This window comes from Molossus molossus, unplaced genomic scaffold (genome assembly GCF_014108415.1).
Source record: "Molossus molossus isolate mMolMol1 unplaced genomic scaffold, mMolMol1.p scaffold_m16_p_7, whole genome shotgun sequence".
In the NCBI taxonomy this organism is placed as follows: domain Eukaryota; kingdom Metazoa; phylum Chordata; class Mammalia; order Chiroptera; family Molossidae; genus Molossus; species Molossus molossus.
Window position 1 is genome coordinate 109,745,806 of NW_023425401.1, and position 26,065 is coordinate 109,771,870.

The 26,065-nt window shown below is 47.9% G+C and overlaps 1 protein-coding gene across 1 annotated transcript; it reads left to right on the forward strand.

Moving 5' to 3' along the window:
* The first annotated feature begins 473 nt into the window (after positions 1–473).
* GALNTL5 (polypeptide N-acetylgalactosaminyltransferase like 5) lies at positions 474–26,065 on the forward strand. Its single transcript, XM_036247015.1, has 10 exons — positions 474–531; positions 2,588–2,701; positions 7,003–7,282; positions 7,601–7,721; positions 10,207–10,373; positions 13,408–13,530; positions 16,273–16,522; positions 18,882–18,999; positions 24,223–24,372; positions 25,589–26,065. The coding sequence occupies exons 3-10, from the start codon at positions 7,042–7,044 to the stop codon at positions 25,742–25,744; spliced, it is 1,326 nt and encodes a 441-aa protein (XP_036102908.1). The 5' UTR covers positions 474–531; positions 2,588–2,701; positions 7,003–7,041; the 3' UTR covers positions 25,745–26,065.

Genomic DNA, 26,065 nt, shown 5'->3' on the forward strand with positions numbered 1-26,065 from the left:
CGGGGACAAACTGCAGCGGAGGTACATGCCCTTAGCGGGAACCGAACCCGGGTCTCTCTGGACCGCAGGCCGACGCTTCAACCGCTGAGCCAAACCGGCCAGGGCTTGAGTCTATTTCTAAAGAGCTAACAATGAGGCCTATCCTAGAGAAGGCTAGGATTTCAATTGGCCCAGGTAGGCGGCTTTTCCCATTTTCTCAGCCGGGGTGTGAGGATTCTAAGACTCTCCAAGGACCCTTTGAACTCTACAAGCCTGGTGCACCTGCTGACTGGACCTTCCAGTCAGGGCCCTGTGGGGGCTGGGGCACCTGTGTGATGTCACGGAGCTTTGTGAGGCAGCTGGTGCTGTGTTTTAAGTTCTACCCTGCGGGCAGGACATCCCAGCCCAGTCAAGTATTTTCTCAGAATCCAGCTGCCGTAGAGTCAGCCATTCAGAAAGTAACTCCATCTTTCAGGTCATTCCAGCGTACATTCCTGCCTCTGACTCAGAAAACACATCGGTTGCAAAGCAGCTGGAGAGGTGGTCTCGGGGGTAGGTGAGTGAGCTCCGAGTGTTGGGGGCAGGAGCAGAGGCGGGCGAGGTTCCCCACGCGGGGTCTGTGGAAACAGCGCATCGAGCCGCTGAATCGTGAATGAGATGCTGGCTCTGTGGGTGAGGGTGAAGAAGATCTGATTTTGCCCTGGCTGGTCTGGCTCAGCAGTTAGAGTGTCGTCCCACGGACCAAAGAGTCGCGGGTTCGATTCTGGTCAATGGCACGTACCTCGGTTGCGGTTTGGTCCCTGGCCCTGGTTGGGGTCGTGTGGGAGGCAACCAATCGATGTGTCTCTCTCACATGGATATTTCTCTGTCTCTCTCTCCCTCCCTCTCTATCTTAAAATAAATGGAAAAAATATCCTCAGGTGAGGATTAAAAAAAAAAGGAGATAAGAAGATCTGATTATTGTAAGGAGTGATCACCCCCCCCCCCAGGTTACTGGGCCTCCCGGTGACTTCAGTTCTTAAAAATCAGGGCCAATTCTTATTATCTACAATGTTTATTGTGCTTCTTAAGATGTTTACCAAGTGAAGGTGTTATTTACTAATAAAATTAAGTAGGAAACAAAGCCCTTCATGCTGTCAGAAAGCTGTAGGTCTTGCGTGGGGATCGGTGTTAAGATTGTCCAAGGCGCCCTGGCCGGTTTGGCTCAGCAGTTAGAGCGTCGGCCTGCGGTCCAGAGAGACCCGGGTTCGGTTCCCGCTAAGGGCATGTACCTCGGTTGCAGTTTGTCCCCGGCCCTGGTTGGTTGTGCAGGTGGCAGCCACTCGATGTGTCCCTTTCATGTCGATGTTTCTCTCTCTCTTCCTCTTTCTCCCTCCCACTCTATCAGAACAAAAAATGGAAAAAAAATGTCCTCAGGTGAGGATAAAAAAAAAAGATTGTCCAAGGCAAGCGAGGGGTACACGTACAGATGCCCCACAGAGACACTGGTTATGACATGATGTAAAGCAGGGGCACCTTGTCCTGGCTCTAAAGACACATTTTATTTTATTTTATTTTATTTTTTTAAATCCTCACCAAGGACATTTTTCAATTTATCTTCAGATAGAGTTGTGTGTGGGGGGACATTAATGTGAGAGGGACACATCGACTGGCTGCCTCCCGCACGACCCCAACCAGGGCCGGGGACTGAGCCGCAACCGAGGTATGTGCCCTCGACTGGCATCAAACTCGAGACTCTTTGGTCCACAGGCAGACATGCCAACCACTGAGCCAAACCCGCCAGGGCTAAAGACACATTTAAAAAAATTTTTTTTTCCTTTATTGATTTTCGAGAGAGAGGAAGTGAGAGGGAGAGAGATAGAAACATCGATGAGAGAGAACACTGATTGGCTGCCTCCTGCACGCCTCCCACTGGGGATCAGGCCCACAACCTGGGCATGTGCCCTGACTGGGAATCGAACTGGTGACCTCTTGGTGCAGGGTCGACGCTCAACCACTGAGCCACACCGTCCAGACTAAAGACTCCTTTTAAAACCAAGTCAAAGAGCAGTATTATCCTAAGCGAAATAAGCCAGTCAGAGAAAGACAAGTATCACATGATCTCACTTATGTGGAATCTGATGAACAAAATAAGCTGACAAACAAAATAGATCCAGAGACGTGGAAGCAGGGAACAGACTGAGGAACCTCAGAGGGAAGGGGCTTGGGGGAGTAGGAAGGAAGAAACCAAAGAGCTGATATATATACACACACACACACACACACACACACACACACACATATATATATGCATAACCCATGGACAGAGAAAACAGTGTAGTGAAGTGGGGGGCAGGGAGGAGGGTGTCAATGGGGGAAAAAGGAGAAACATCTGTAACATAAATAAATTAATTTAAAAAGTTTTTAAATGAAATAAAATAAAAAAAGAATTAAAACCAACTCAATGCCTGTACCCAGACTGAGCTCAGGGTCCTGGTTTCTCGATGGGTGTGCAGGCGTGTACGCATGTGCGTGTCAACGCTGGGGTTTTTAAATGCATTTAACATTGTGGTTGCTGTAGGTACACGTCATTACTGAAATACGTTCTACAAATTCTGTGTTCTTCTAGCATGTGAAATCAATACACTGTAGAGAAGCAAATAATCGAGCATGATTTCCTTCTGAGGAGACAGAGTTGACAAACCCATCCCAGACCTCCTGGATCTGTCGTTTGGAGGCAGAGGTTTGTGGTGTGTGTTGGAAGTGTGTGTGGGTGGGGGTGGTGATGACATAGTCCAGACAACTGCAGGACCTCTGCTTTAAGAAAATGGAACCGTGCCCTGGCCAGTTTGGCTCAGCGGTTAGAGTGTCGGCCTGTGGTCCTGAGAGACCCGGGTTCGGTCCCCGCTAAGGGCATGTACCTCGGTTGCAGTTTGTCCCCGGCCCTGGTTGGTCGTGCGGGTGGCAGCCACTCGATGTGTCCCTTTCATGTAGATGTTTCTCTCTCTCTCTCCCTTCCTCTCTCTCCCTCCCACTCTATCTGTACAAAAAATGGAAAAATGTCCTCGGGTGAGGAAAAAAAAAAAAAATGGAACCGCCCGGCGGAGCGGCTTGGTTGGTTGAGTGTCGTCCTGAGCACCGAAAGGTGGCCAGTTAATTCTGGTCAGGGCACATACTTGGGTCGCGGGTTCTAACCCCACTTGGGGAGTGTATGAAAGGCAACCAACTGCTGTTTCTCTCACATCGATGTCTCTCTCTCTCTCTCCCTTTCTCTCTCTTTAAGTGTGTCTTTGAGTGAGGATTAAAAAAAGAAGAGAAGAAAAAGTAATATAAGAAAACACAGATTAGTAAAATAAGAAAATTGGGGAGGTATATTTTTATAGATGTTCACATCAAAAGAGAGTTTTCCCCCAATTTTTTTTTCCTTTATTAATTTTCAGAGCGAGAGGAAGGGAGAGGGAGAGAGAGATAGAAACATCAGTGAGAGAGAACATTGATTGGCCGCCTCCTGCACGCCCCCCACTGGGGATCGGGCCCACAGCCTGGGCATGTGCCCTGACCGGGAATCGAACCGGCGACCTCCTGGCACGTGAGCTGATGCTCAACCAGTGAGCCTCACCAGCTGGGATTCCCAAATTTTCTTAATATGTAGGATCCCTCTAGAGAATATAGATTTATTTTATTTTTTCAGTAATAATCCTATTATATGAATCCAGGGGTGTATTTTCTATATAAAATTTAGTTGGCTTCTCTCACCTATATCCTCTTTTAACTGGTTTCCGGTTGCTTTTGGATCTTGGAAAAAGTTAACATGAAAGTCTCTCAGGGTCTAAACACTTAACAGGAAGATGTGGTGGCTGTTGACGTGGAAACAGCTCCATTCTGTTTTTAGTTGTTTTGTTTGGTTGGTGGTTGTTTTGTTTTTTGTTTTCAGTAGTTTTAACCCATCCATTTCCCCCAGTTAGAAGTTATCTTCTTCTCATATACATTTGATACTTCTTCTTTGATCATCAAATACCTCGTTGTTTAAAGTGTTATTTGTTCCATCAGTGAGCCTTTCCTGGGCAGCCAGGATCTGTCAGGGTGGCCAGTGCTGTGTCCTGGGAGGACGCTGCTATGGTCACGAACTCTCCCTCATCCGACCTTGACCCAGTCACGTCAGGACTCCGCCCAGGCCCAGACCCCTGACTCTGCTGGGTGAGCTGCCTGGTTCCGTGGGGAAGGCCCTCTGCGCCCTGAGTGGGCTGTGCTGGTTAACTAGACCCTAGTTATTGATCTGGTGGCTAGGATGGGACCTGAGGGGTGAGCCTGAGGGAGGAGGGCATGTGTCGCCTTGCAAAGCAGAGGCCTCTCCAGCATCCTCAAGTAGAGGGGGACAGCTGGCCTCCCCCAGGAAGGAGGGAGCCATTTCTTTAGGCCCAGAGGATCCCCATAAATCTAGGGTTTCAGACATGTCCCACCCAGACGTCCCCATCCTGAGTCTCTGAGTCTTCCGCCTCCCCCGGACAGAAGACGGGCCAGGGTTGAGACGTCAGCCTTCCTTGGAGCTCTGGAGCCCTGTCGCTAGACCCTGGGCATGACCTTCAGCCTTCTCTGCCCTTCGGTCACAGGGCAAGTCCCTTCACATGCCACGCAGGAGGCCCAGTTAGTGATGAAGCACCCTCAGCCTCTTATTGCCTTTCTCAGATGCACCCGTAGCATCCTGCAACAGCCCCCTAGGCCACGGTATCTACCTCCCTACTCCCTGCCCACCCTGGGACAGCCCTTCCACCAGCATCCCATCCCAGGTCACCGCCACTGAGGTTCTGTTTTTGTTTTTTATCCTCACCCGCGGACATTCTTGCATTTATCTTCAGATAGAGTGGGAGGGAGAGAGAGAGAGAAACATCAATGTGAGAGAGACACATTGACTGGTTGCCTCCCACACGACCCCACCTGGGGCTGGAGACGAACCGGAACCGAGGTACGTGCCCTTAGCGGGAACCGAACCTGGGACTCTGGTCTGCAGGCCGACGCTCCAACCTCTGAGTCAAACTGGCCAGGGCATCACCACTGAAGTTTTTATTTTTTTTATTTTTATTTTTGTTACAGATGTTTCTCCTTTTTTTCCCCCATTGACACCCTCCTCCCCATCTCCCCCACCCCATCCCCAGCTTTGTTGTCCGTGTCCATTGGTTATGCATACATGCATATAAGTTTTGTGGTTTATCTCTTCCCTCCCCACACCCCCCCTCTTCTGAGGGTTGTCAGTCTGTACCCTACTTCCACGTCTCTGGGTCTACCCTGTTCCTCAGACTCTATGTTCATTATATTCCACAAACAAGTGAGATCACGTGGTATTTATCTTCTTCTGCTTGGCTTGTTTCGCTTAGGATGATACTTTCCAGGTCCCTCCATGTCGTCTCAAAGGATAAGAGATCTTTCTTTCTTACAGCTGCGTAGTACTCCATTGTGTATATGTACCACAGCTTTGTTATCCATTTGTCTGATGGACACTTGGGCTGTTTCCAGATCTTAGCTATTGTAAATAGTACTGCTATGAACATAGGGGTACATATATTCTTTCTGATTGGTGTTTCAGGCTTCTTAGGGTATATTCCTAGAAGTGGGATCACTGGGTCAAACGGAAATTCAATTATTAATTTTTTGAGGTTACACCATAGTGTTTTCCATTGTGACTGCACCAGTCTGCATTCCCACCAGCAGTGTACCAGAGTCCCCTTTTCTCCACACCCTCGCCAACACTTGTTTGAGGATTTGTTGTTGGCGGCCATTCTGACAGGTGTGAGGTGACCTCATTGTTGTTTTAATTTGCATCTCTCTGATGATTAGTGATGATGAGCATTTCTTCATATGTCTCTTGGCCGTTTTTATGTCCTGTTTGGAGAGTTGTCTATTTAGCTCCTCTGCCCATTTTTTAATTGGGTTCTTTGTCTTTCTTTTGTTGAGTTGTATGAGTATTCTATATACTTTGGAAATTAACCCCTTATCTGATGTATCATTGGCAATGATGCACCACTGAGGTTTTAACAAGGACACTGCCACGGAGTGCCAGGGCTGTCGGAACACCGCCTCTCCACCAGCAGTGGGGTCCTCGGGGCCAGCCAGCCAGGCAGTGACCAGTCCCCAAGTCCCACTTTAGAGTCTCATTTCCAGCACCACATGCTGCAGATGGTCACCTTTTAACTGTGTCCTCACACGGCTTGTCCTTTGTGCTTTACCCCGGGGGTCTCTTTGGGTCTCCTTATAAGGACACCCGTCACATTGGATCAGGGCCCGCCCATATGACCTTGTTGGATCTGTTACCTCTTTAAGGAACCTATCTCCAAATGCAGTCAGTTGGGAGTTAGTCCTTCAACATATGATCTTTGGGGGACACACTTCAGTGCACGACAGCATTCCGTTCCAATTGAAAAGCGAGATACTACACGCCGATTGGATTCTGTGGGTGTCTGTCCGACCCGGGCCACAGGTGTACTGTCTTCAAGGTGACACACGAGAGTCTCTTTGGGGTATAGTCCTAGAGATCCACACCGTGTGCGCGAATTCAGTGTAACTGGATCCCGCCAAAACGGCTGTTCCGGTTCACAGCTCCATCGGTGCTGGACATAGGTTTCATTGCCCGTTCGTTTTGCAGCATGCGATATCGTGTCTTTATGCTTTTAACAGTCTGATTGATGGCAAATCAGATTTTAAAATAGAGACCTATACTGTCACCCCAAGATGGATTGAACTGAGCATGTATAAGGGATGAGTAGACCTTTCACACTATAGCTTTGTGCTCAGGAGTATGGTCCAGTGACCTTAAATGCTATTGTACATTTTATAAGCATGTTACACATTTTGATGTAACGTAATCTCACGAATATCAGTTCTAAGAGTTGTCAGTGATAGAAAAAAGCACACTATCTTATCCAAGTATATGATAAGCACCGATAGCAAAATGATAATCTAGAACACTGAAAACTGAATTTCAACCGAGTAGATGAGCCTACAAACCACTGAAATATCTAACGTGGCTTCTCTCAAATCCTCCCGATTTAGGAAGTTGAACAATGGGCCCTCAGAAATGCTAGGTTTACGATGAGAAATGTCACAGTCCAGTGTCTACTCTCTGGGACCTTGGTGCTGGGGATCTTGTCGGCTCTGTTATGTATACGTCTGCACCTCTATCACGTGACCCAACAGCAGAAGACAACCCAGGAGCCTCCCTTCATTTGGTCCCTGGATAAAAAACTGCAGCAGCCGGTACCAAGAGAACCTGTGATATTCGAAAGACCTGAAGAAAATAAAGCTGAAAATGACGGATCAGTTCTTAAATTCGGTATTTTTATTTTCTCTGTTAGCAAGTTTAAGGAACACGGTATTCAATATTTGGAAGAGAGAATGTCCTTTTCAGACCCATTCTATTTTCAAAGCGTGAAATATTTTTATATACGGTATACAGAAAATCATGAGATGGGTGTGTATGTATTTAGCACCTGAACGTAACAATTTTTAAATGTAGTTCGTTATACTTGTTTCTGGTAGCTTTTTGTTTTTCACAAAAATAAATGTTAAAATGGTGATGTTTTTAACTACCTATTATCAAAGTGCTGGTAGTAAGCTAATACTTAGTGACTCTAATCATTTCTTCTTGCAGCTCAGGATTTTAACTATACAGACCAAGAAGTTATTCAAGGCTTTTTAAAATATGGGTTCAATGCTGTTATCAGTAAAAAACTGGGCAACAGGAGACATGTGCCAGATACGAGGAATGAAATGTATGTTTCTCTTGTTTTTATTTTTATTTTTCGTATTGAGATATAATTGACATATAACTTTATATGTGTCTCGGGTGTACAACATAATGAATTGATATCAGTATATATTGTGAAATAATCACCACAATAAATCTAGTTAGCATTGGTCACCATACATAGTTACAAAACATATTTTTTTGTAATGAGAACTTTTTTTTTTTTTATCCTCACCCGAGGACATTTTTCCATTCTTTGTTCAGATAGAGTGGGAGGGAGAGAGAGAGAGAGAGAAACATCGACGTGAAAAAGACACATCGAGTGGCTGCCTCCCACACAACCCAACCAGGGCCGGGGACAAACTGCAACCGAGGTACATGCCCTTAGCAGGAACTGAACCCGGGTCTCTCAGGACCGCAGGCCGACGCTCTAACCACTGAGCCAAACCGGCCAGGGTTGTAATGAGAACTTTTAAGATCTATTCCTTGCATCTTCTTTTTTTTAAAAAATATGCTCTTATTGATTTTTTTTAGAGAGAGGAAGGGAGAGAGAGATAGAAACATTGATGTGAGAGAGAAATACGGATCTGCTGCCCCCTACACGCCCCCGACTGGGGATCAAGCATGTGCCCTGACTGGGAATTGAACCGGGACCTCTCAGTCCATGGGATGATGCTCAGTCAGTCCACTGAGCCACACTGGCCGGGTTATTCCTCAAAACTTTCAAATACGCAATATAGTACTATTTAACCTGCAGTCACCGTGCTGTATGTTACATCCCAGTACTTATTTATTGTATAACTGGAAGTTTTTACCTTTTGACTGCCCCGCCCATTTTGTCAGCCCCTGCCTCTGGCAACCACCAATCTGTTCTCTATATCTATGAGTTTGTTTTTTTGCAGCAGGAATATAGGGGATAGTACGGATTTGTCTTTCTCTATCTGACTTATTTCACTTAGCATAGTGCCCTCAAGGTCCATCCATGTTGTTGCAAATGGCAAGATTTCCTTCTTTTTATGGTTCCATTTTTTTTTTGTTGCAATTTTTATTAATTTATTATTATTACAGATGTTTCTCTTTTTTCCCCAAGACACCCTCCTCCTGATCCCCCCTCCTAGCATTGTTGTCTATGTCCATTGGTTACGCATACATTCATGTAAGTTCTTTGTTTTATCTCATCCCTCCTTCCAACCCCCCTCCTCTGAGGTTTGTCAGTCTGAACATGGTTCCATTTTTTAATGGAACTTTTTATGTCTATATATATCATTTTATATATATATATATACTGTATATATAAAATGAAGACATATATATAAAATGAAGACATATATATATAAAATGAAGATATATATATATATATACACACACACACACCACTTTTTTTTTAATCTGTTCATCCACCAATGGACACTTAGGTTCATGTCTTAGCTATTGTAAATAATACTGCAATGAACATGGGGGTGTAGATATCTTTTCAAGTTAGTGTTTTTCTTATCTTCAGATAAATACCTATAAGTTGAATTGCTGGATCATATGGTAGATCTATTTTTAATTTTTTGAGGAACCTCCATAGTATTCTCCACAGTGGCTGCACCAATTTGCACTCATTCCCACCAGCAGAGCACCAGGGTTCCCTCTTCTCTGCATCCTAACACCTGTTATTCCTTGTCTTTTTTTTTTGTTTGTTTTCTTTATTGATTTTTAGACAGAGAGGAAGGGAGAGGGAGAGAGAGACAGAAACATCAATGAGAGAGAACATTGATTGGCTGCCTCCTGCATGCCCCCCACTGGGGATCAGGCCCACAACCTGGGCATTTGCCCTGATGGGGAATCGAACTGGTGACCTGCTGGTGCAGGGTCGACACTCAACCAGTGAGCCACACCGGCCAGGCTGGTTTGTTTGCTTTTGAGTTGTATGAGTTCTTTATATATTTTAGATATTAACTCTTTATCAAGTGTATGATTTGCAAATATTTTCTCTCGTTCACTAGGTTGCCTTTTCATTTTGTTGGGGGTTCCCTTAGCTATGTAGAAGCTTTTTAGTTGGATGCAATGCCCTTACTTATTTCTGCTTCTGTTGCCTTTGTTGGAGGGTGTCGGAACCAGGATTGATGTAAATAAAGTTACCACCTGTGTGTCCTTCTAGGAGTTTTATGCTTTCAGGTGTTGCATTCAAGTCTTTAATCTATTTATAGTAAATTTTTGTATATGATATAAGACAGTGCTCCAGTTTCATTCTTTTGTATGTGGTTGTCCAGTTTTTCCAACACAATTTATAGAAGAGACTGTCTTTACCCCATTGTATATTCTCGCCTCCTTGTCATAAATTTATTGATCACGTAGTCACGGGTTTATTTCCTGGCTGTCTATTCTCTTCCATTGAGTCACATGTCTGTTTTGATGCCAATGCTATACTGTTTTGATTACTATATCTTTGCAATATGGTTTGAAACCAGGGAGCTGAGATCCCAAAACACGAATCATTTTCTTCCTTTTATTTATGCCTGCAGGTGTCTTAAAAAACATTACCCAACCAGACTGCCTACTGCAAGCATTGTCATTTGTTTCCACAATGAAGAATTTCATGCCTTGTTTCGGACAATATCCAGTATCATGGCCCTCACTCCACACCAAGTCCTTGAAGAAATTATTTTGGTAGATGACATGAGCGAATTTGGTAAGACAGAACGCTAATAATCGACCTCATCTACGCTGAAAGCTGTCTCTGATGGCATGTGATTTATTTTCCATGAGCAACAGTTGAGGCAAGCATGGAGCTCGAGGCTGTTGCTACACTGGCGGGGGTGTAAGAGCTGGTCCCCTGCCCTTACGGTGCTGGGCAAATGGGGTGGTCAGCGCTGCCCCGAGGTACATGTAGGAGCACCAGCCTGGTCTTTAGAAGTCATCGATGACGTTCAGGAAGAAGCGATATCTAGACTGAGGTCTGCAGGGTGAATTGGAGTTACCTGGATGGGACAGGAAAGAAGGGGTATTTTAGGCAGAGGAAATAATGTCCCAAGGGCCCAGAGGCAAGAGAAAACGTAGTGAGTTTGGAAGAGTTCTGCAGTTTCTGCCTGAGTATAAAATTGAGGGGAAAGGTGGACATAAACGCAGAGCTGTAAGAAGGTAACCCCTCATGAAGGGCATTGTTTGAACTTCATCTGGAGACAATGGGGCGCTGTTGCAGGCTTAATGCAGGGAGAAGACATGAGCCAGGTACTTTCCATGAAAGAATTGTAACCGGACCCGCTACAGGTAAGTGCTTATTTCTGTTTGCTCACTGGTCTAAAGAACTGGGATACTAGTATAAAAATCTGATTAACTATGCCTCGCCCTTGACATCAGTTGTCTGTTCTACCACATTAAGTACAAACCAGGGGCTAGCCCAGGGGGACAGGATCCAGATCAGTGAAAAGATTACAGGTCCTTGAGCAGATTCTTAGGATCTGCAGGTCCCTGGGGGGTCCATTTCACATGGAAGCCATGTATCTGTTTACCCCGTCACTGTGAATCTGACCCACAGTGGGCTGGGAACTAAAAAGACAAGGGCAGACAGTAGGAGGAAGAACAGAAAGGAGAAGACACTCCAGGTGCATCAATTCGAAGGTGGAATATGACTCAAGCTAACGTCAGCTGCATTTAGGAATTCACACACGACGGTATTTCTGGAGACCACTCAGATTGAGCAGAGTACTGTTTGTACACGACGGTATTTCTGGAGACCACTCAGATTGAGCAGAGTACTGTTTGTTTCTAGCCTCGTGCACGGGAGGGAATGTGGAGACACGCTCAGATTCCTTATCCGTAGCAGGGAGCCACAAATTTGGCCACATGCTGGGCAGGAAGTCCCCCAAAAAGCCATGAGCAGCCCTGGCTGGTTTGGCTCAACAGAGCATCGGCCCGCAGTCCAGAGAGACCCGGGTTCGGTTCCCGATAAGGGCACGTACCTCGGTTGCAGTTTGTCCTGGCCCTGGTTGGGGTCGTGTGGGTGGCAACCACTCGATGTGTCCCTTTCACGTCGATGTTCTCTCTCTCTCTCTCCCCCTCCCATTCTATCTGAACAAAAATGGAGAAATGTCCTCAGGTGAGGATTTAAAAAAAGCCATGAGCTGGGGCAGAATGGGATGTTTTATTAGACTGTGGAGTTCTGCCTTCTCACCCAGGCCAGGGGTTGTGCGCCATGGAGATACCATCTCAGGATGATCACGGGACATGTCCCCAGCCTTTCAGAGCCACACCGTGGGTTCAGAGACATACCTAGTGCCCTGCTCAAATTCATCCTTTAGGCAGGAGAGGACTCACTGCTGATGACCAAGAACTGGGTGTGCACCAGACTAGACACCTCTCCTTGTCCTTGTTCCACAGTCACCTGGCTTGTGGTGACTTCACCTACCCCACCAAGGAGCTTATTCTTTGACTCTCACAGAACCTCAGCCCAGAAAATACAGGAAGCGGGGTATTCTGTGTTCCGATGGAACTCAGGCTCGACACACTCCTGCTTTCAATTTTTAACGGCTTGATGTGGGCTGTCGGAGATTTTCTGAACTACGGCTTGTCTTTCCCAGCTGACACCGGTAGTCCTGCCAATGGACTCTGTCGCTTGGGGAGCAGGGGACAGGGACCCACTGAGTTACACGAGAGACATGTCTTCCACCTTTCTCAGAGTCCTGGTCCCTGCTGACTACAAGCCAACAAGAAGACGATGCTTGGGCAGCTCTCCATGTCAGTGATGACTGTTCTCAGAATGGCGTTCCCCCTGAGTCTGGCCCCCAGACTTCTTGTGTCCGGGATGTCAGACAGATGTTTGTGGACACTGAGCCAAGCTGCCGCCCCGCCCTGGGCGTGCCTCTGAGCAGGGCCCTGGCACTCTCTTTAAAGGTGAGGCAGGAGCCCTGGCCGGTTTGGCTCAGCAGTGAGAGCATCGGCCTGCGGTCCAGAGAGACCCGGGTTCGGTTCCCACTAAGGGCATGTACCTCAGTTGCAGTTTGTCCCCGGCCCTGGTTGGGTCGTGCGGGTGGCAACCAGTTGATGTGTCCCTTTCACATCAATGTTTCTCTTTCTCTCTCTCTTCCTCCCTCTCTATCTGAAGCTAAATGCAAAAGTGTCCTCTGGTAAGGATAAAAATAAATAAAGGTGAGGCAGGAGATGCCTCCACCAAGAGGGCAGTGAGCCCGCTTCCCTTGATCCCCGCCTCCTGATTCCGGGGACTCGGGAGCTGAGACTCGGAGACCTCTGCGTTCTCCTCACCTGAGCCGCCTCCATCATCATCACATTAACCTCCGAGGACTGAGCGACTATTAGGTGCCGGGCTCCATGCCGAGTGTTGTGTTTCTTCCTCTCACTACGACACGGCCCGGGATACAGCGGGTATCACCACGGGAGGGAGCTGAGCCGTGGGTGGTTGCCACCTTGCCTAAGACTCAGCGCCAGGGAGAGGCACGCTGTGAATGGTGGCGCCGGGAGGCCCCCCAGACCCGGCAAGGGCCGTGCGGTCCAGCGGAGGCGTCGCCAGAACAGAACAGCCAGGCTGGGCTGGCGCCGAAACCCCTTCCGTCCGTCCGTCCTCACTCAGGATGCTCGTGTCTTTCCCAGCGAGAACCTGTGTGGCTTGGCGGGTTCTCGGGGATCGGCCACCATGGGGCTGAGTGGTTTTCATGTCTGCAGCTGTCCTTTATATATTGTCAAGTCTTGGATCTTTTCTCTTCCCCTAGATGACCTGAAAGAAAAACTAGACTATCATCTGGAAGCGTTTCGGGGAAAGATTAAAATAATCAGAAACAAAAAGAGAGAGGGGCTGATCCGAGCGAGGCTGATCGGAGCGGCGCGCGCTTCAGGTAAGGACACTGGGCACGTGACCTGGTGCCCGCGCCGTGGGACCTTCCTGCCCACGCGGAAGCCATCTGCCCCGAGAGCCTCCGTGTCCACTGGCGGAAACAGACTGGACGTGCATGTGAGCCATGTGAGAGTTTCACTTTCTTTTGACTCTGACAACAGGCTGCTGCTTCAGAAGGTCAATTTGTTATTTCAAATAGAAAGTCGCCTTCAAGGGTTTCAGGTCAGCCCCTGCTTACAGGATGAGTGTCCCCAGCTACAAAGTCTGAGAGGTAGCTGCATGCTATTGGAACCCACTGGGGTGCTCTAGAGAACCAGGCCCATCAAGCAGCGAGGGGAGAGACTTTTGGGGGCCACTGGGGCTGGCGGTCAGCCGCCTGCGGCACAGGAAACGCTGGAGCCAGGAAGGGCCCCCGTTCAGGGCCTCCGAGGGGCGCTGTTTGCTCAGGGTTCCCCACTGGTCCGGCTGAGCCTTCCTGAAGCTCTTTCAACCTGAACCTCCTTCCTTTCTCCTTCCTCCCTTCCCAGGTGTCAGGCCAGACTTGGGGTTCACACTCCCCCCTCTCCTCGTCATCCTTTACAGACATTTCTCGCAGTAACTCTTTCTCCTCTCATGTCCCCTTGGCCTCAGAGGCCGTGAACAGAGGCCCATCCTGGCTCCCCTCCTGCACCTGCCCCCCTCGCGCCTCCACACAGAGTGCTCAGTCATTGTCTGGGCGCCGGGGCGAGCAAGGCCTTGGTGTGAACACAGTACTAGATCCAAAGACTTGGAAGCTGTCGGGTGGGCTCCTCACAGGAGGTTCTCCTGAATGGAGACCTGAGCAGCGTTCTCCGTAGGCTGCCATCTAGAGCCGCGGCGGAGTAAGGGGACAAGGCCTGAGTGAGGACAACCCTGCCCCAGGAAGGTAGCATCGCCTTGGGCAAGGCAGCCCCCACCCTCGCCAAGGGCAGGCCGCTCCTGGGGAGGGCTCAGCTGAGAGCCCTGAGCCGGCAGCACTACTGGGGGATGGTGCCAGGGGTCTGGCAGGTCCAGCTGTCTCCTTTCAGGAACGGGAGTGTCCTGGGAATTGCATCGGGCCACGATGCAACCCGGGACTCCTTACTGAGCAGAAGGCCAAATAAAAGCAAAATCTGATCTTCTTCACCTAAGGATATTCTTCCTCCTCCCCCTCCCCCTCCCCCTCCCCCTCCCCCTCCTCCTCCTCCTCCTCCTCACAAACTGCAACCGAGGCACATGCCCTTAGCGGGAACCGAACCCGGGTCTCTCAGGACCGCAGGCCGACGCTCTAACCGCTGAGCCAAACCGGCCAGGGCCGTACTCTCTTTATTGTCCTGAACTTACTTTTTAAATTTAATTTTAATGTTTTGGAACGTGTCCCCTGACAGTCCTTAAGACGTACATCAGTTTTTAATGGTAGTGCGGCCTTATGGATTCCATGAATGGATTGCCGTAATTTGTTTAGTCAGTTTTCAATTGGTGATTTTAATTTTTTACTATTACTAAAAAAAAAAAAAAAAAAAAGCTGCACCTGCCTTTCTTGTATCTGTTCGGGCAAATGTGTGCTTGTGCTTATGGGGTAAATTGCTAAAAGGAGAAATCCCGGCCAGAAGGGAATTCTTGCTGTAAATGTGGGAAGATACTGCCAAATTGTCCTAAAACACCACAGCAACGAACCGTCCCACCCCAGGGCGCAAGAGGGCCCTGGACATTTCTAAACACACATCCTTTTATTTCGGCTCTGCCGTTTCCTCCCCACAATCCCTAATCAGAATAGACCCTCATTAAAACTCCAACTCACAAGCAAAAATAGCCCGGCCGGTGTGGCTCAGTGGTTGAGCATCGACCCTGCACCAAAGGTTGCCGGTTCGATTCCCAGTCAGGGCTCCTGCCCAGGCTGTGGTCCCGATCCCCAGTGGGGGGCGTGCAGGAGGCGGCCAATCGATGTTCTCTCTCATCGATGTTTCTCTCTCTCTCCCTCTCACTGTAAAATCAATAAAGGAAAAAAAATGTTCTAATAATTTTTTTAAAAAGCAAAAATAATTATGCATCTTTGCATTGCGAGGGCAATACAAGAGAAGGTGTCCTCACAGTAAACACTCAGTTGAGTTGGTCGGTCAAAGCCACGCTAAAATATTTTGAATCGAATGCCAGCTTGCTTCTACCTGCTTCTTTAGAGTCTTCCCCAACCTGCTCCCTAACCCTTCTACATGTCCAGAGCACATGGCCTCCCACATTTTTGATACAAAGTAATTTCTTTCCTTCCTTCCTTCCTTCCTTCCTTCCTTCCTTCCTTCCTTCCTTTTCTTCTCCCTTTCTCTCTCTCTCTTTCTTCCTTCCTTCCCTCCTTCCTTCCTTTCTTTGTTAATCCTCACCCAAGGATATTTTTCCCACTGCATTTTAGAAAGAGTGGGAGTGAGGGGTGGGGGAGACACAGACAGAGAGAAACATCTGTGTGAGAGAGACACATACATAGGTTGCTTCTTGCATGGATCGAACCTGCAACCCAGGCATGTGCCCTTGACTGGGACCCTTCTGTGCAAGAGCTGACACTATCCACTGAACCACACGGGCCAGGGCAAAATAACGTATGTGTTTCTTGTCTCCCCCTCCAATGGACTTGAAAGCACCTTGGGAGCCAATCACATAGCAAAAGCTCGACAAATCAGCTGCACTGGGCTTTGATTTGGGTTGTCAGACGTGTCATCCATGTGGACGGACACTGGTCCTGTTCTTGCCTCCCCAGGGGACGTCCTGGTTTTCCTGGATAGCCACTGCGAGGTGAATAAGGTATGGCTGGAGCCCTTGCTGACTGCCATTGCCGAGGACCGCAGAATGGTGGTGTGTCCCATGATGGATTCCATTGAGGGCGACACGCTGAAATACAACCCCTCCCCTGTTGTAAGAGGAGCTTTCAACTGGTACCTGCAATTTGAATGGGACACTGTTCTGTCTTACGAGATGGATGGACCAGAAGGACCCACTACGCCCATCCGGTGAGATTTCCTCTGGTTATGGGGAAAGAGCACAGGTGTGCTGGTACCTGGAGTGGGGAAGCTTTCAGAGATCACATCTTCAGTTTCCTGGGCTTAATGATACGTTGTTACTTACCTTGTTTCTGAAAGTTACCTTGTTTCTAGATGTCTATAACAAAATAATAAACGGAGTAGGTGTTGAATTTCTTCCACTGAAAATGAGCATCTCACACCTCTATTAACTCTTCACGTTATTTATTTTTTATCCTCACGCGAGGACACTTTTGCATTTATCCTCAGACAGAGCGGGAGGGAGAGAGGGAGGAAGAGAGAGAGAGAGAGAGACATCGATGTGAGAGAGACACATCGACTGGCTGCCACCCACACGACCCCAACCGGGGCTGGGGGCCAACTGCAACCGAGGTACGTGCCCTCAGCAGGAACCGAACCCGGGACTCGCTGGTCTGCGGGCCGACGCTCTAACCGCTGAGCCACACCAGCCAGGGCGGGCCTTCACATGATTCAATCCAGTGTTCAGGTCTCAGCTCTCATTCACTGGCTCTGTCTGCCGAGCTCTCCCTCCTTCCTCTCAAAGGAACGTGCGTTCTTCCCTTGGCCTCCTGACCACCACCGGGCCTTCCCCCCGCCTCGCCTGTCCCTCCTTCCCATCCTCTTTGCGGATTCCTCCTCTTCTCCCCCACCTCTTACTGTTGAGGTGCTCTTGTCTCAGCCCTGTGTCCTCTTCCCCACCCCATCCTCACAGAGCGAATCTCATCCTCCTCATACTGATGACACCCATACCTATGCCTCCAGCCCCGACCTCTCTCAGGACGCCAGAGGCATCTGTCCGACTGTCTACTGGCCCCTCTCCTTGAATGTCCCACACTAAATCTCCCCGCCCACCCCTGCCCCACCCACCACACTCCCATCTAGCCATGGCAGCTCTGTCCTCCAAGTGCCCAGGCCAAGGGCATAGGAGTCAGTGATGACTCTCTCTTCCTCCCGACACCCCACATCCCACCATAAGCAAGTCTGCTGGCTCCATCTTCAAAACACATTAAGAATTTGACCACATCTCACGGCCTCCTTTATCATACCTTTCTGCAAGATCCCATGCCTTTCTCTGGGACTTTGCACAACCTCTACCTGGACTCCCTCCTCCCACCTTTGCCTGTCGACGCCCTAATGTATCCCTAGCACATTATGGATGCTTAATAGATACTTTGGTTTGCTTGCTTGTTTGTTGTTCATCCTCACCCAAGGATATTTTTCCATTGATTTGTAGAGAGAGTAAAAGGGAGGGAGCAAGGGGGAAGGGAGAGAGACAGAGAGGGGAACATCAATGTGAGAGAGACATATTCATTGGTTGCCTCCCGCATGTGCCCCAACTGGGGTTGGGGATCGAACCCGCAACCCACGTATGTACCCTTGACTGGGAATCGAGCTCTTGACCCTTGGATGCGTGGGCCAATGCTCTAAACACTGATCCACACCGGCCAGGGCAGTAGATACTTTTTTTGAACAAATGCATGAATGAATGAATGAACATGTAATTACTTTTAAACTAGTTTGGTGTGTATGGGCCCTGCCCTTGGCAGACAAAAGAAATGCTTTGTAATGTGACAGTTTTTCCCAGAAGTAAATAGTGCAGTTCACTTAATGCCCTTCAAAGTGGGGATCTCTGAACTCCACCATCCAGTTCAGTCACCATCCGCACAGGAGACTTGCAGCCTAAAGATCATTTTCCCGCCCTGGCCGGTTTGGCTCAGCGGTTAGAGCGTCGGCTTGCGGTCCAGAGAGACCTGGGTTCGGTTCCCGCTAAGGGCATGTACCTCGGTCGCAGTTTGTCCCCAGCCCTGGTTGGTCGTGCGGGTGGCAGCCACTCGATGTGTCCCTTCACGTCGATGTTTCTCTCTCTCTCTCTCCCTTCCTCTCTCTCCCTCCCACTCTATCTGTACAAAAAATGGAAAAATACCCTCGGGTGAGGATAAAAAATTAAAAAAAAGATCATTTTCCCTCTGACCGAGACAACGTCTAGAAGACAGGGTGGGGCAGACATGGGTTTACGGTTGTGAGAATGCCAGACACCATTTATCCCTGTATTATTATTTATTAACGATTGTATTACTTTCACCCCGCCCTGTGTACATAATTTGGCTAGAGCTAAGGGAATGTTATGCCTACCTTCAGGTAGGTATAGTTTTAACTTAATACCTGTACTAAAATATACATTAAGATGATTTCAACATTATTTAATAGGGTTGTTTTCTAGTTTTTACTATGTTATCGTTCGTAGTCAATTTAACTTTGCCAAAAAAAAAAAAAAATCTGTAACAACTGAGTCTGAAGAATCACTTTAATATGTATGTGCCCCGTTTAGGTCCCCTGTCATGGCTGGAGGGATGTTTGCTATCAATCGGCATTATTTTTACGAGATTGGGCAGTTCGACAAGGAGATGAACTTCTGGGGAGGAGAAAATCTGGAGCTTTCACTGAGGGTGATTCAGATTTCGTTGTTAGTTTTTAAATAGTTATCTTTGTACATGCAAAGTGAAACCGACTGTAAATCGCATAATCTGCTGTGACGGTTATGCCATTTTTCTCCATGAGTATCTGGTACCACTCTGGTGTCCCATGAAATATATGATGTGTGGGACTTCTTGTAAAAAAAAAAAAAATTTAAAGTATTGCATAAGATATCCGATTTTCCTACCATATGTTATTTCCAATGTATGATATGTCAAGTTAATAGATTATTTAATCTGTTGTGGAATCTTTTTTTTTCTTTTTGTTAATACTCACCCAAGGATATATTTTTTCCATTGATTTTTAGACAGTGGAAGGGAGGAAGGGAGGAGGAGGAGGAGAGAGAAAGAAAGAGCGAGCCCTGGCCGGTTTGGCTCAGCGGTTAGAGCGGTTAGAGCGTCAACCTGCGGTCTGGAGAGACCCGGGTTCGGGTCCTGCTAAGGGCATGTACCTCAGTTGCAGTTTGTCCCTGGCCCTGGTTGGTTGTGTGGGTGGCAGCCACTCGATGTGTCCCTTTCACATCAATGTTTCTTTCTCTCTCTCTTCCTCTCTCTCCCTCCCACTCTACCTGAACAAAGAATGGAAAAATGTCCTCAGGTGACAATAAGAAAAAAAAAAAAGAAAGAAACATTGATGTGAGAGAGACATCGATTGGTTGTCTCCCACATGGGCCCTGAGACCAGTGCTGGGGATCGACCTGCAACCAAGGTGCATGCCCTTGACCAGAAATCGAACCCTCAACCCTCAGTCTGAGGGCCGGCGCTCTAACCACTGGGCCACACCAGCCAGGGCTGGAATCTCTCTTTTATGCTACCGATTGTCGTGGTAATTGTAGTGTGGCGGAGACAACAAAGGATTAGGAGGTCCGGTTGCTTTCTAGTTTTATCTGTCCCACTACATCCATGAGCTATCTTAGGCCTTAGTTTCTCCATCTGTAAAATGAGAGGACTTGGGAAGAAGATGTCCGCATCGTCTCCTGACTCTTAAATCCTGGGACCCTTGCTACAACACGGATGAAGCTGGAAACCATGAAGGTAAGTGGAAGGGGCCACACACAAAACCACTTATTTACACGGATCCATTCATATGCAATGTGCAGAGTAAGCGAATCTATAGAAACAGAAAGTAGACTTGTAGTTGCCGGGGCCTGGAGGAAGGAGAGAGACTGCGGACGGGTACCAGGCGTCTTAATGGGGCAGGGGTTGCACATGTTCTAGAATTAATGGGGATAGTAGCACAATCTTGAGGAATCAATGAAAAATCACTAAATTCTATGCTTTAAAAGAGTGATTTCTTGTCCCGACAGCTGTGGTTCCGCGGTTAGAGCATTGACCTGCAGACCAAAGAGTCATGGGTTTAGTGGTTGAGGGTTCAATCTCCAGCCAGGGTTGTTCAGGAAGCAATCCATCGATGCATCTCTTTCATATCAATGTTTCTCTCTCACTCTCTCTCCCTTCCTCCTTCCCACTCTCAAAAAAAAAAAAAAAAAAGAGTGATTTCTTGTGGTATGTGAATTATATCTCAATTATTAAAAATAGATTCCACTTTAAAAAAATCCTGTATATTGGAGCTTAGCATGAGCCCAGTTCTGCTGCTGTAAGCTCCTTGGCAGGTCATTACTTCCTGTGTCTCAGTTTCCTCACCTGTTAGGTAGGAAAAAATATCAGTGCCATTCGCAGAATTTTGTGAGATTTCATGAAATAATTGGGGTAGAGAATAAAGTAGAACAAAGTAGATATTCCTGGAGAGAGAGAGTCCAACAAAAATCTAAGCTACGGCCCTGGCTGGTTTGGCTCAGCGGTTAGAGCGTCAGCCCGCGGACCAGAGAGGCCCGGGTTCGGTTCCCGCTAAGGGCACGGACCTCGGTTGCAGTTTGTCCCCAGTCCCGGTTGGGGTCGTGTGAGTGGCAACTAGTTGATGTGTCTCTCCAGTCGATGTTTCTCTCTCTCTCTCTCTCCCTCTCTCTCTTCCTCCCGCTCTATCTGAAGATAAATGCAAAAATGTCCTCGGGGGAGAATAAAAAAAAAAAAAAATATATATATATATATATGGTTCTATTCAAATGTTTATCGTATGTGCATTACAGGTACTTGTTTTTTACTCAATTCTAGGCTGTGAGCTCACTGCTATTCCTCTTAACATTTTTTTTTAAGTCCTCAGCTGAGGATCTTTTCCCATTTATTTTCAGACAGAGTGGGAGGGAGGGAGAGAGAGAGGGAGGGAGAGACACACATCTACTGGTTGCCTCCCACACGACCCTGACCAGGGCTGGGGCCAAACCACAACCAAGGGACGTGCCCTTGACTGGAATCGACCCCCCCACTCCTTGGTCCATACTCTAACCACGAAGCAAAACCGGCCAGGACCTCTTAACATATGTTATCTTTTTCTTTTCTTTTTTTTAATCCTCACCCGAGGACATTTTTCCATTTTTTGTTCAGATAGAGTGGGAGGGAGAGAGAGAGAGAGAAACATCTATGTGAATGCTACACATCGAGTATTTGCCACCCGCACAACCCATCCAGGGCCGGGGACAAACTGCAACCGAGGTACGCACCCTTAGCGGGAACCGAACCCGGGTCTCTCTGCACCACAGGCCGACGCTCTAACCGCTGAGCCAAACTGGCCAGGGCTTAACATACTTTAATTCTCACTTTTCTCTGTCTTGTTTGTCTCTTTGCCCAAACAAGAAAGTTGGAGTGGAGGAAACAGATTAACTGATGAATTTACAGGAGCTGATTAACAAGTGATTACCACTACCCATGCAGTTTAAATTTTTCCATCTGTCCCTTATACTGTGAAGTCATCCACAGAGATCATACTTTGAATTTCATGTTATCTTAGCAGGTATTACATTGTTTGCTGTATTTCTTTGTAGTATTTTCTTTTTCCGACTTTTTTTGTTTTCTCTCTTCTGTTTTGGATGTTACCTCCCTCCTCCTCCTTTTGGCTGGTTACTTCATTCATGTGTGTGAAAGTTCTTTCAGGCATAGACTTATGGTGTAAACCTTCAGACATTTATTGTGAATAGAGGAATATCTAGAGCAGTATATTTTCCTTCCAAGCCCCCAGGTGGCAGCATCCTGTTAGTTATTTTCTTTTAATTTTTTTTTTTCTTTATTGATTTTAAATTTTTTTTTTTTTTTAATCCTCATTCGAGGACATTTTTCCATTTTTTGTACAGACAGAGTGGGAGGGAGGGAGAGGAAGAGAGAAAGAGGGAAACATCGATGTGAAAGGGACACATCGAGTGGCTGCCACCCGCACGACCAACCAGGGCCGGGGACAAACTGCAACCGAGGTACATGCCCTTAGCGGGAACCGAACCCAGGTCTCTCCGGACCGCAGGCGGACGCTCTAACCGCTGAGCCAAACCGGCCAGGGCTTCTTTATTGATTTTAGAGAGACAGAGGAAAGGAGAGGGAGAGAGACAGAAACATTGATGAGAGAGAACATCAACTGGCCTCCTCCTGCACGCCCCCCACTGGGGATCGGGCTCACAACCTGGGCATGTACCCTGACCAGGAATCGAACCGGCGACCTCCTGGTGCTTGGGTCGACGCTCAACCCCTGGGCCACACCGGCCGGGCCTGTTAGTTATTTTCATTGCTTGCTTCCACTCATGCCTTCCCTTCTGATCAGCCGGTGTTGTGTAACACCCAGGCCTTTGCCATCTCCCTCTGCCTGGTGGATCACGCCTATTTCAGACTTTTTTTTTTGGTACGTGCCCCTAGCGGGAACCGAACCCTGGACTCTCTGGTCCACAGGCCGATGCTCCAACCGCTCAGCCAAACTGGCCAGGGCGATCACGCCTATTTCATTCCATTGCTCTGAGAATATGGTGTACAGACCCTCCCCTTTTCAGGGCCTCATACCTTAAAAAGCCTGTTTTTCTGTCTCAGAATAAAATCAATTTTGTGAGTGATGCGTTCATATTTGAAACGTAAGTGTATTCCAGCTCAGCCAGTGTGGCTCAGTGGATTGAGCATCCTCCCATGAAATGAGGAATCCCGGTTCGATTCCCGGTCAGGGCACATGCCTGGGTTGCAGGCTTGATCCCCAGTAGGGGGCGTGCAGGAGGCAGCCTATCGATGTTTCTAGCTCTCCCTTCCTTTCTCTCTAAAGGATCAATCAATAACAACACATAATAACAGAACAAAACTGTATTCCTTTTTCCGGCTCCACATTCCCTCCAGCTAGTGAAGAACAGCTCATTTATTACTCAAATGTATCAATTTTCCTCGCTTCAGTATTTTCCACCGCTCCATTCCTAATGGCCCTTTCCTATCTTGTGAGTATCCTTGGGTCTCTCTTTTCATAAACAAACGTTAAAGCACTCTCAGGATACTGGCGGTGGGCTGGAACCGCGAGAAGCAACCTTGTCTCTCCGGAGAAGAAAAAGATCCTCGATGTCTGTGTGTGCTTCTTCATTTCTCACTTCCTCTTCAGTCCAGTAGACCAGCATCAGGGGGCCTTCGGCATCCAGAAGCATCGTGACAGTGACGTCCCTCGGAGATGGCCTTCGGTCTTCCGCAGACTTGAGATTCCTGCAGCATTGGACACCGCAGACCAGTCTTTCCCCAAAGTTTTCTTGGCTTTCAGGACAACATTTCTGGTCCCCCTTCCCTTGCTTGGTGGTGCTCAAAGTTTCCTTCACAGGAATTTCTTCATCTGAGAATCTCTTAAACGTGGGTGTTCCCAAGACTGTCCTCGTCAACTCTATCTTCTCACCTCTTCCGGGCTCGGGGCTGACCTCAGCCACTTTGCACCTATGAACCATCACCGTGGCTAACACAGCACAATATTTTCTGATGTTGTTGGAGAATATCGTAAGACACGTTTATCATGCCACTCTTCACTCGCGATCAGCCTCAGAATTGGTCAAGGATGACAGAGGCAGAATCATTGTGTATTCAGATTGCTTGCGATGGGGCTGGGTTTCCCGAGTTTGAATCCTGTGCTCTGCTACTCACCAGCCCTGGGTCGGTGCAAGCTGCTTGCTCAGTCTATGCATTCATATCTCCATCTGTAAAATGGGCATGATCACGGGATCTACATTATACGGTTGTTGCGAGGACAGAATGAAATAAGACACTTAATAAACGCGAGCCATTGAGGCTTGTAAAGAACAATGCGTCAGTTGCCGATTACTAGAAAACACACCTGACTGTGTTTTCTGTTTCTCTTCTGTCCAGATCTGGATGTGTGGAGGCCAGCTTTACATACTGCCCTGCTCTCGAGTGGGACATCTTAATAAATGGAGCAACCGTAATACTAATGAATCCAGAAGAGCCCTGATCTATAACAACCTCAGACTGGTGCACGTCTGGCTGGACGAGTACAAGGTAAAGAATACAACTCTGGCCCTGGCCGGTTTGGCTCAGCAGTTAGAGCGTCGGCCTGCGGTCCTGAGAGACCCGGGTTCGGTTCCCGCTAAGGGCGCGTACCTCGGTTGCAGTTTGTCCCCGGCCCTGGTCGGTCGTGCAGGTGGCAGCCACTCAATGTGTTCCTTTCACATCGATGTTTCTCTCTCTCTCTCTGTTCCTCTCTCTCCCTCCCACTCTACCTGAACAAAAAATGGAAAAATGTCCTCGGGTGAGGATAAAAAAAAAAAAAAGAATACAACTCTGGTTTGAAAACATGGGAGTCCACAGTGGGGCTTGCTCTGAAGAAGTCGTCTACTGCCTTTCCGGCAGCAAGTTTTGTTCCTTTCTCTGTGTTCCTGTAGTTAGCAGTACCCCTTCCCCTGCTCAGCCACTCGCCTCCAGACCCTGTTCTCAATGAGTTCACTCTAGGTGGCCACACTCACGCCTGACTCACTCTTTCTTTCCTTCTTTCCTTCTTTCCTTCTTTCCTTCTTTCCTTCCTTCCTTCCTTCCTTCCTTCCTTCCTTCCTTCCTTCCTTCCTTCCTAATCCTCACCCAAGAATAATTTTCCATTCATCTTCAGATAGAGTGGGGGGTGGGGGAGAGAGCAACACCGACATGAGAGAGACACATCGACTGGCTGCCTCCTGCATGACCCCAACCGGGGCGGGGACAAACCGCAACCAAGGGACATGCCCTTGACCGGAATCGAACCCATGACTCGTTGGTCCACAGGCCGATGCTCTAACTGCTGAGCCAAACCAACCAGGGCAGCTTTGCAGGTATTAAAGCGCTCAGTGCTCACAACTTCATGAGGGTAGGGGCCAAGGTCACCTAGTTAATAAACAGCAGAGCCGGCATTTAAACCCAGGCTCTCTCTGAGTCGATTTGCCCTGAGCCGCCACACCACCCCCCACTTCTGCAACCATGACAGTGTTGATTGGAATGGGGCAGCGAGGGCTTTTTGTCCTTGAGTATCACTGAGAGAGTAAGAGGCAGGGGCTAAACCCCACCTCCGCATGGTCCATCGCAGCTCATACTGTCCATACGTGTGGGCTGAGTGAGTCCCAGGTGGTGTGTACCGATACAGAGGGAATCAGAAGGTTGTCCGTTGTTTTTTACAAAGTTCATATGATGCCATGATTGAATTCCCAAAGACTGGTTTTGTTTAATGAAACTCTTTATTTACATTTAGGAGCAGGTGTTTTCACGAAGACCTAGTCTGAAATCCTCTCCCTATGGAAACATTAGTGAGCGTGTTGAATTAAGGAAACAACTGGGTTGCAAGTCATTTCAGTGGTATTTGGAGAACATCTTTCCAGAACTGGAGGCATACAAAGGAAGCCAATGAAGGAAAACCAATTGTTCTCATTAATAAAGAGGTAAAGAGTCCGCTAGTCCTTCAACACAGAGAAGACTAGAAGTTTGGAACATCATGAGATTGTATGAAATGCAATAGGAAATACAGCCAGTGTGCTCTACAACAGACTGCCTACCTTTGCTCCTTGGACGATGACCGTTGACTACTGTGTAAACTCATCTGCCACTACATTTCTGGGGTGGCAAGACCTTGAACGTTAGAAATGGACGCTGTCACACAGCTAAGACTCTATCATATAATTATCTCTAATTGTTTGCCAAACTCACTTGGTCCTGATAGATCGACCATAGG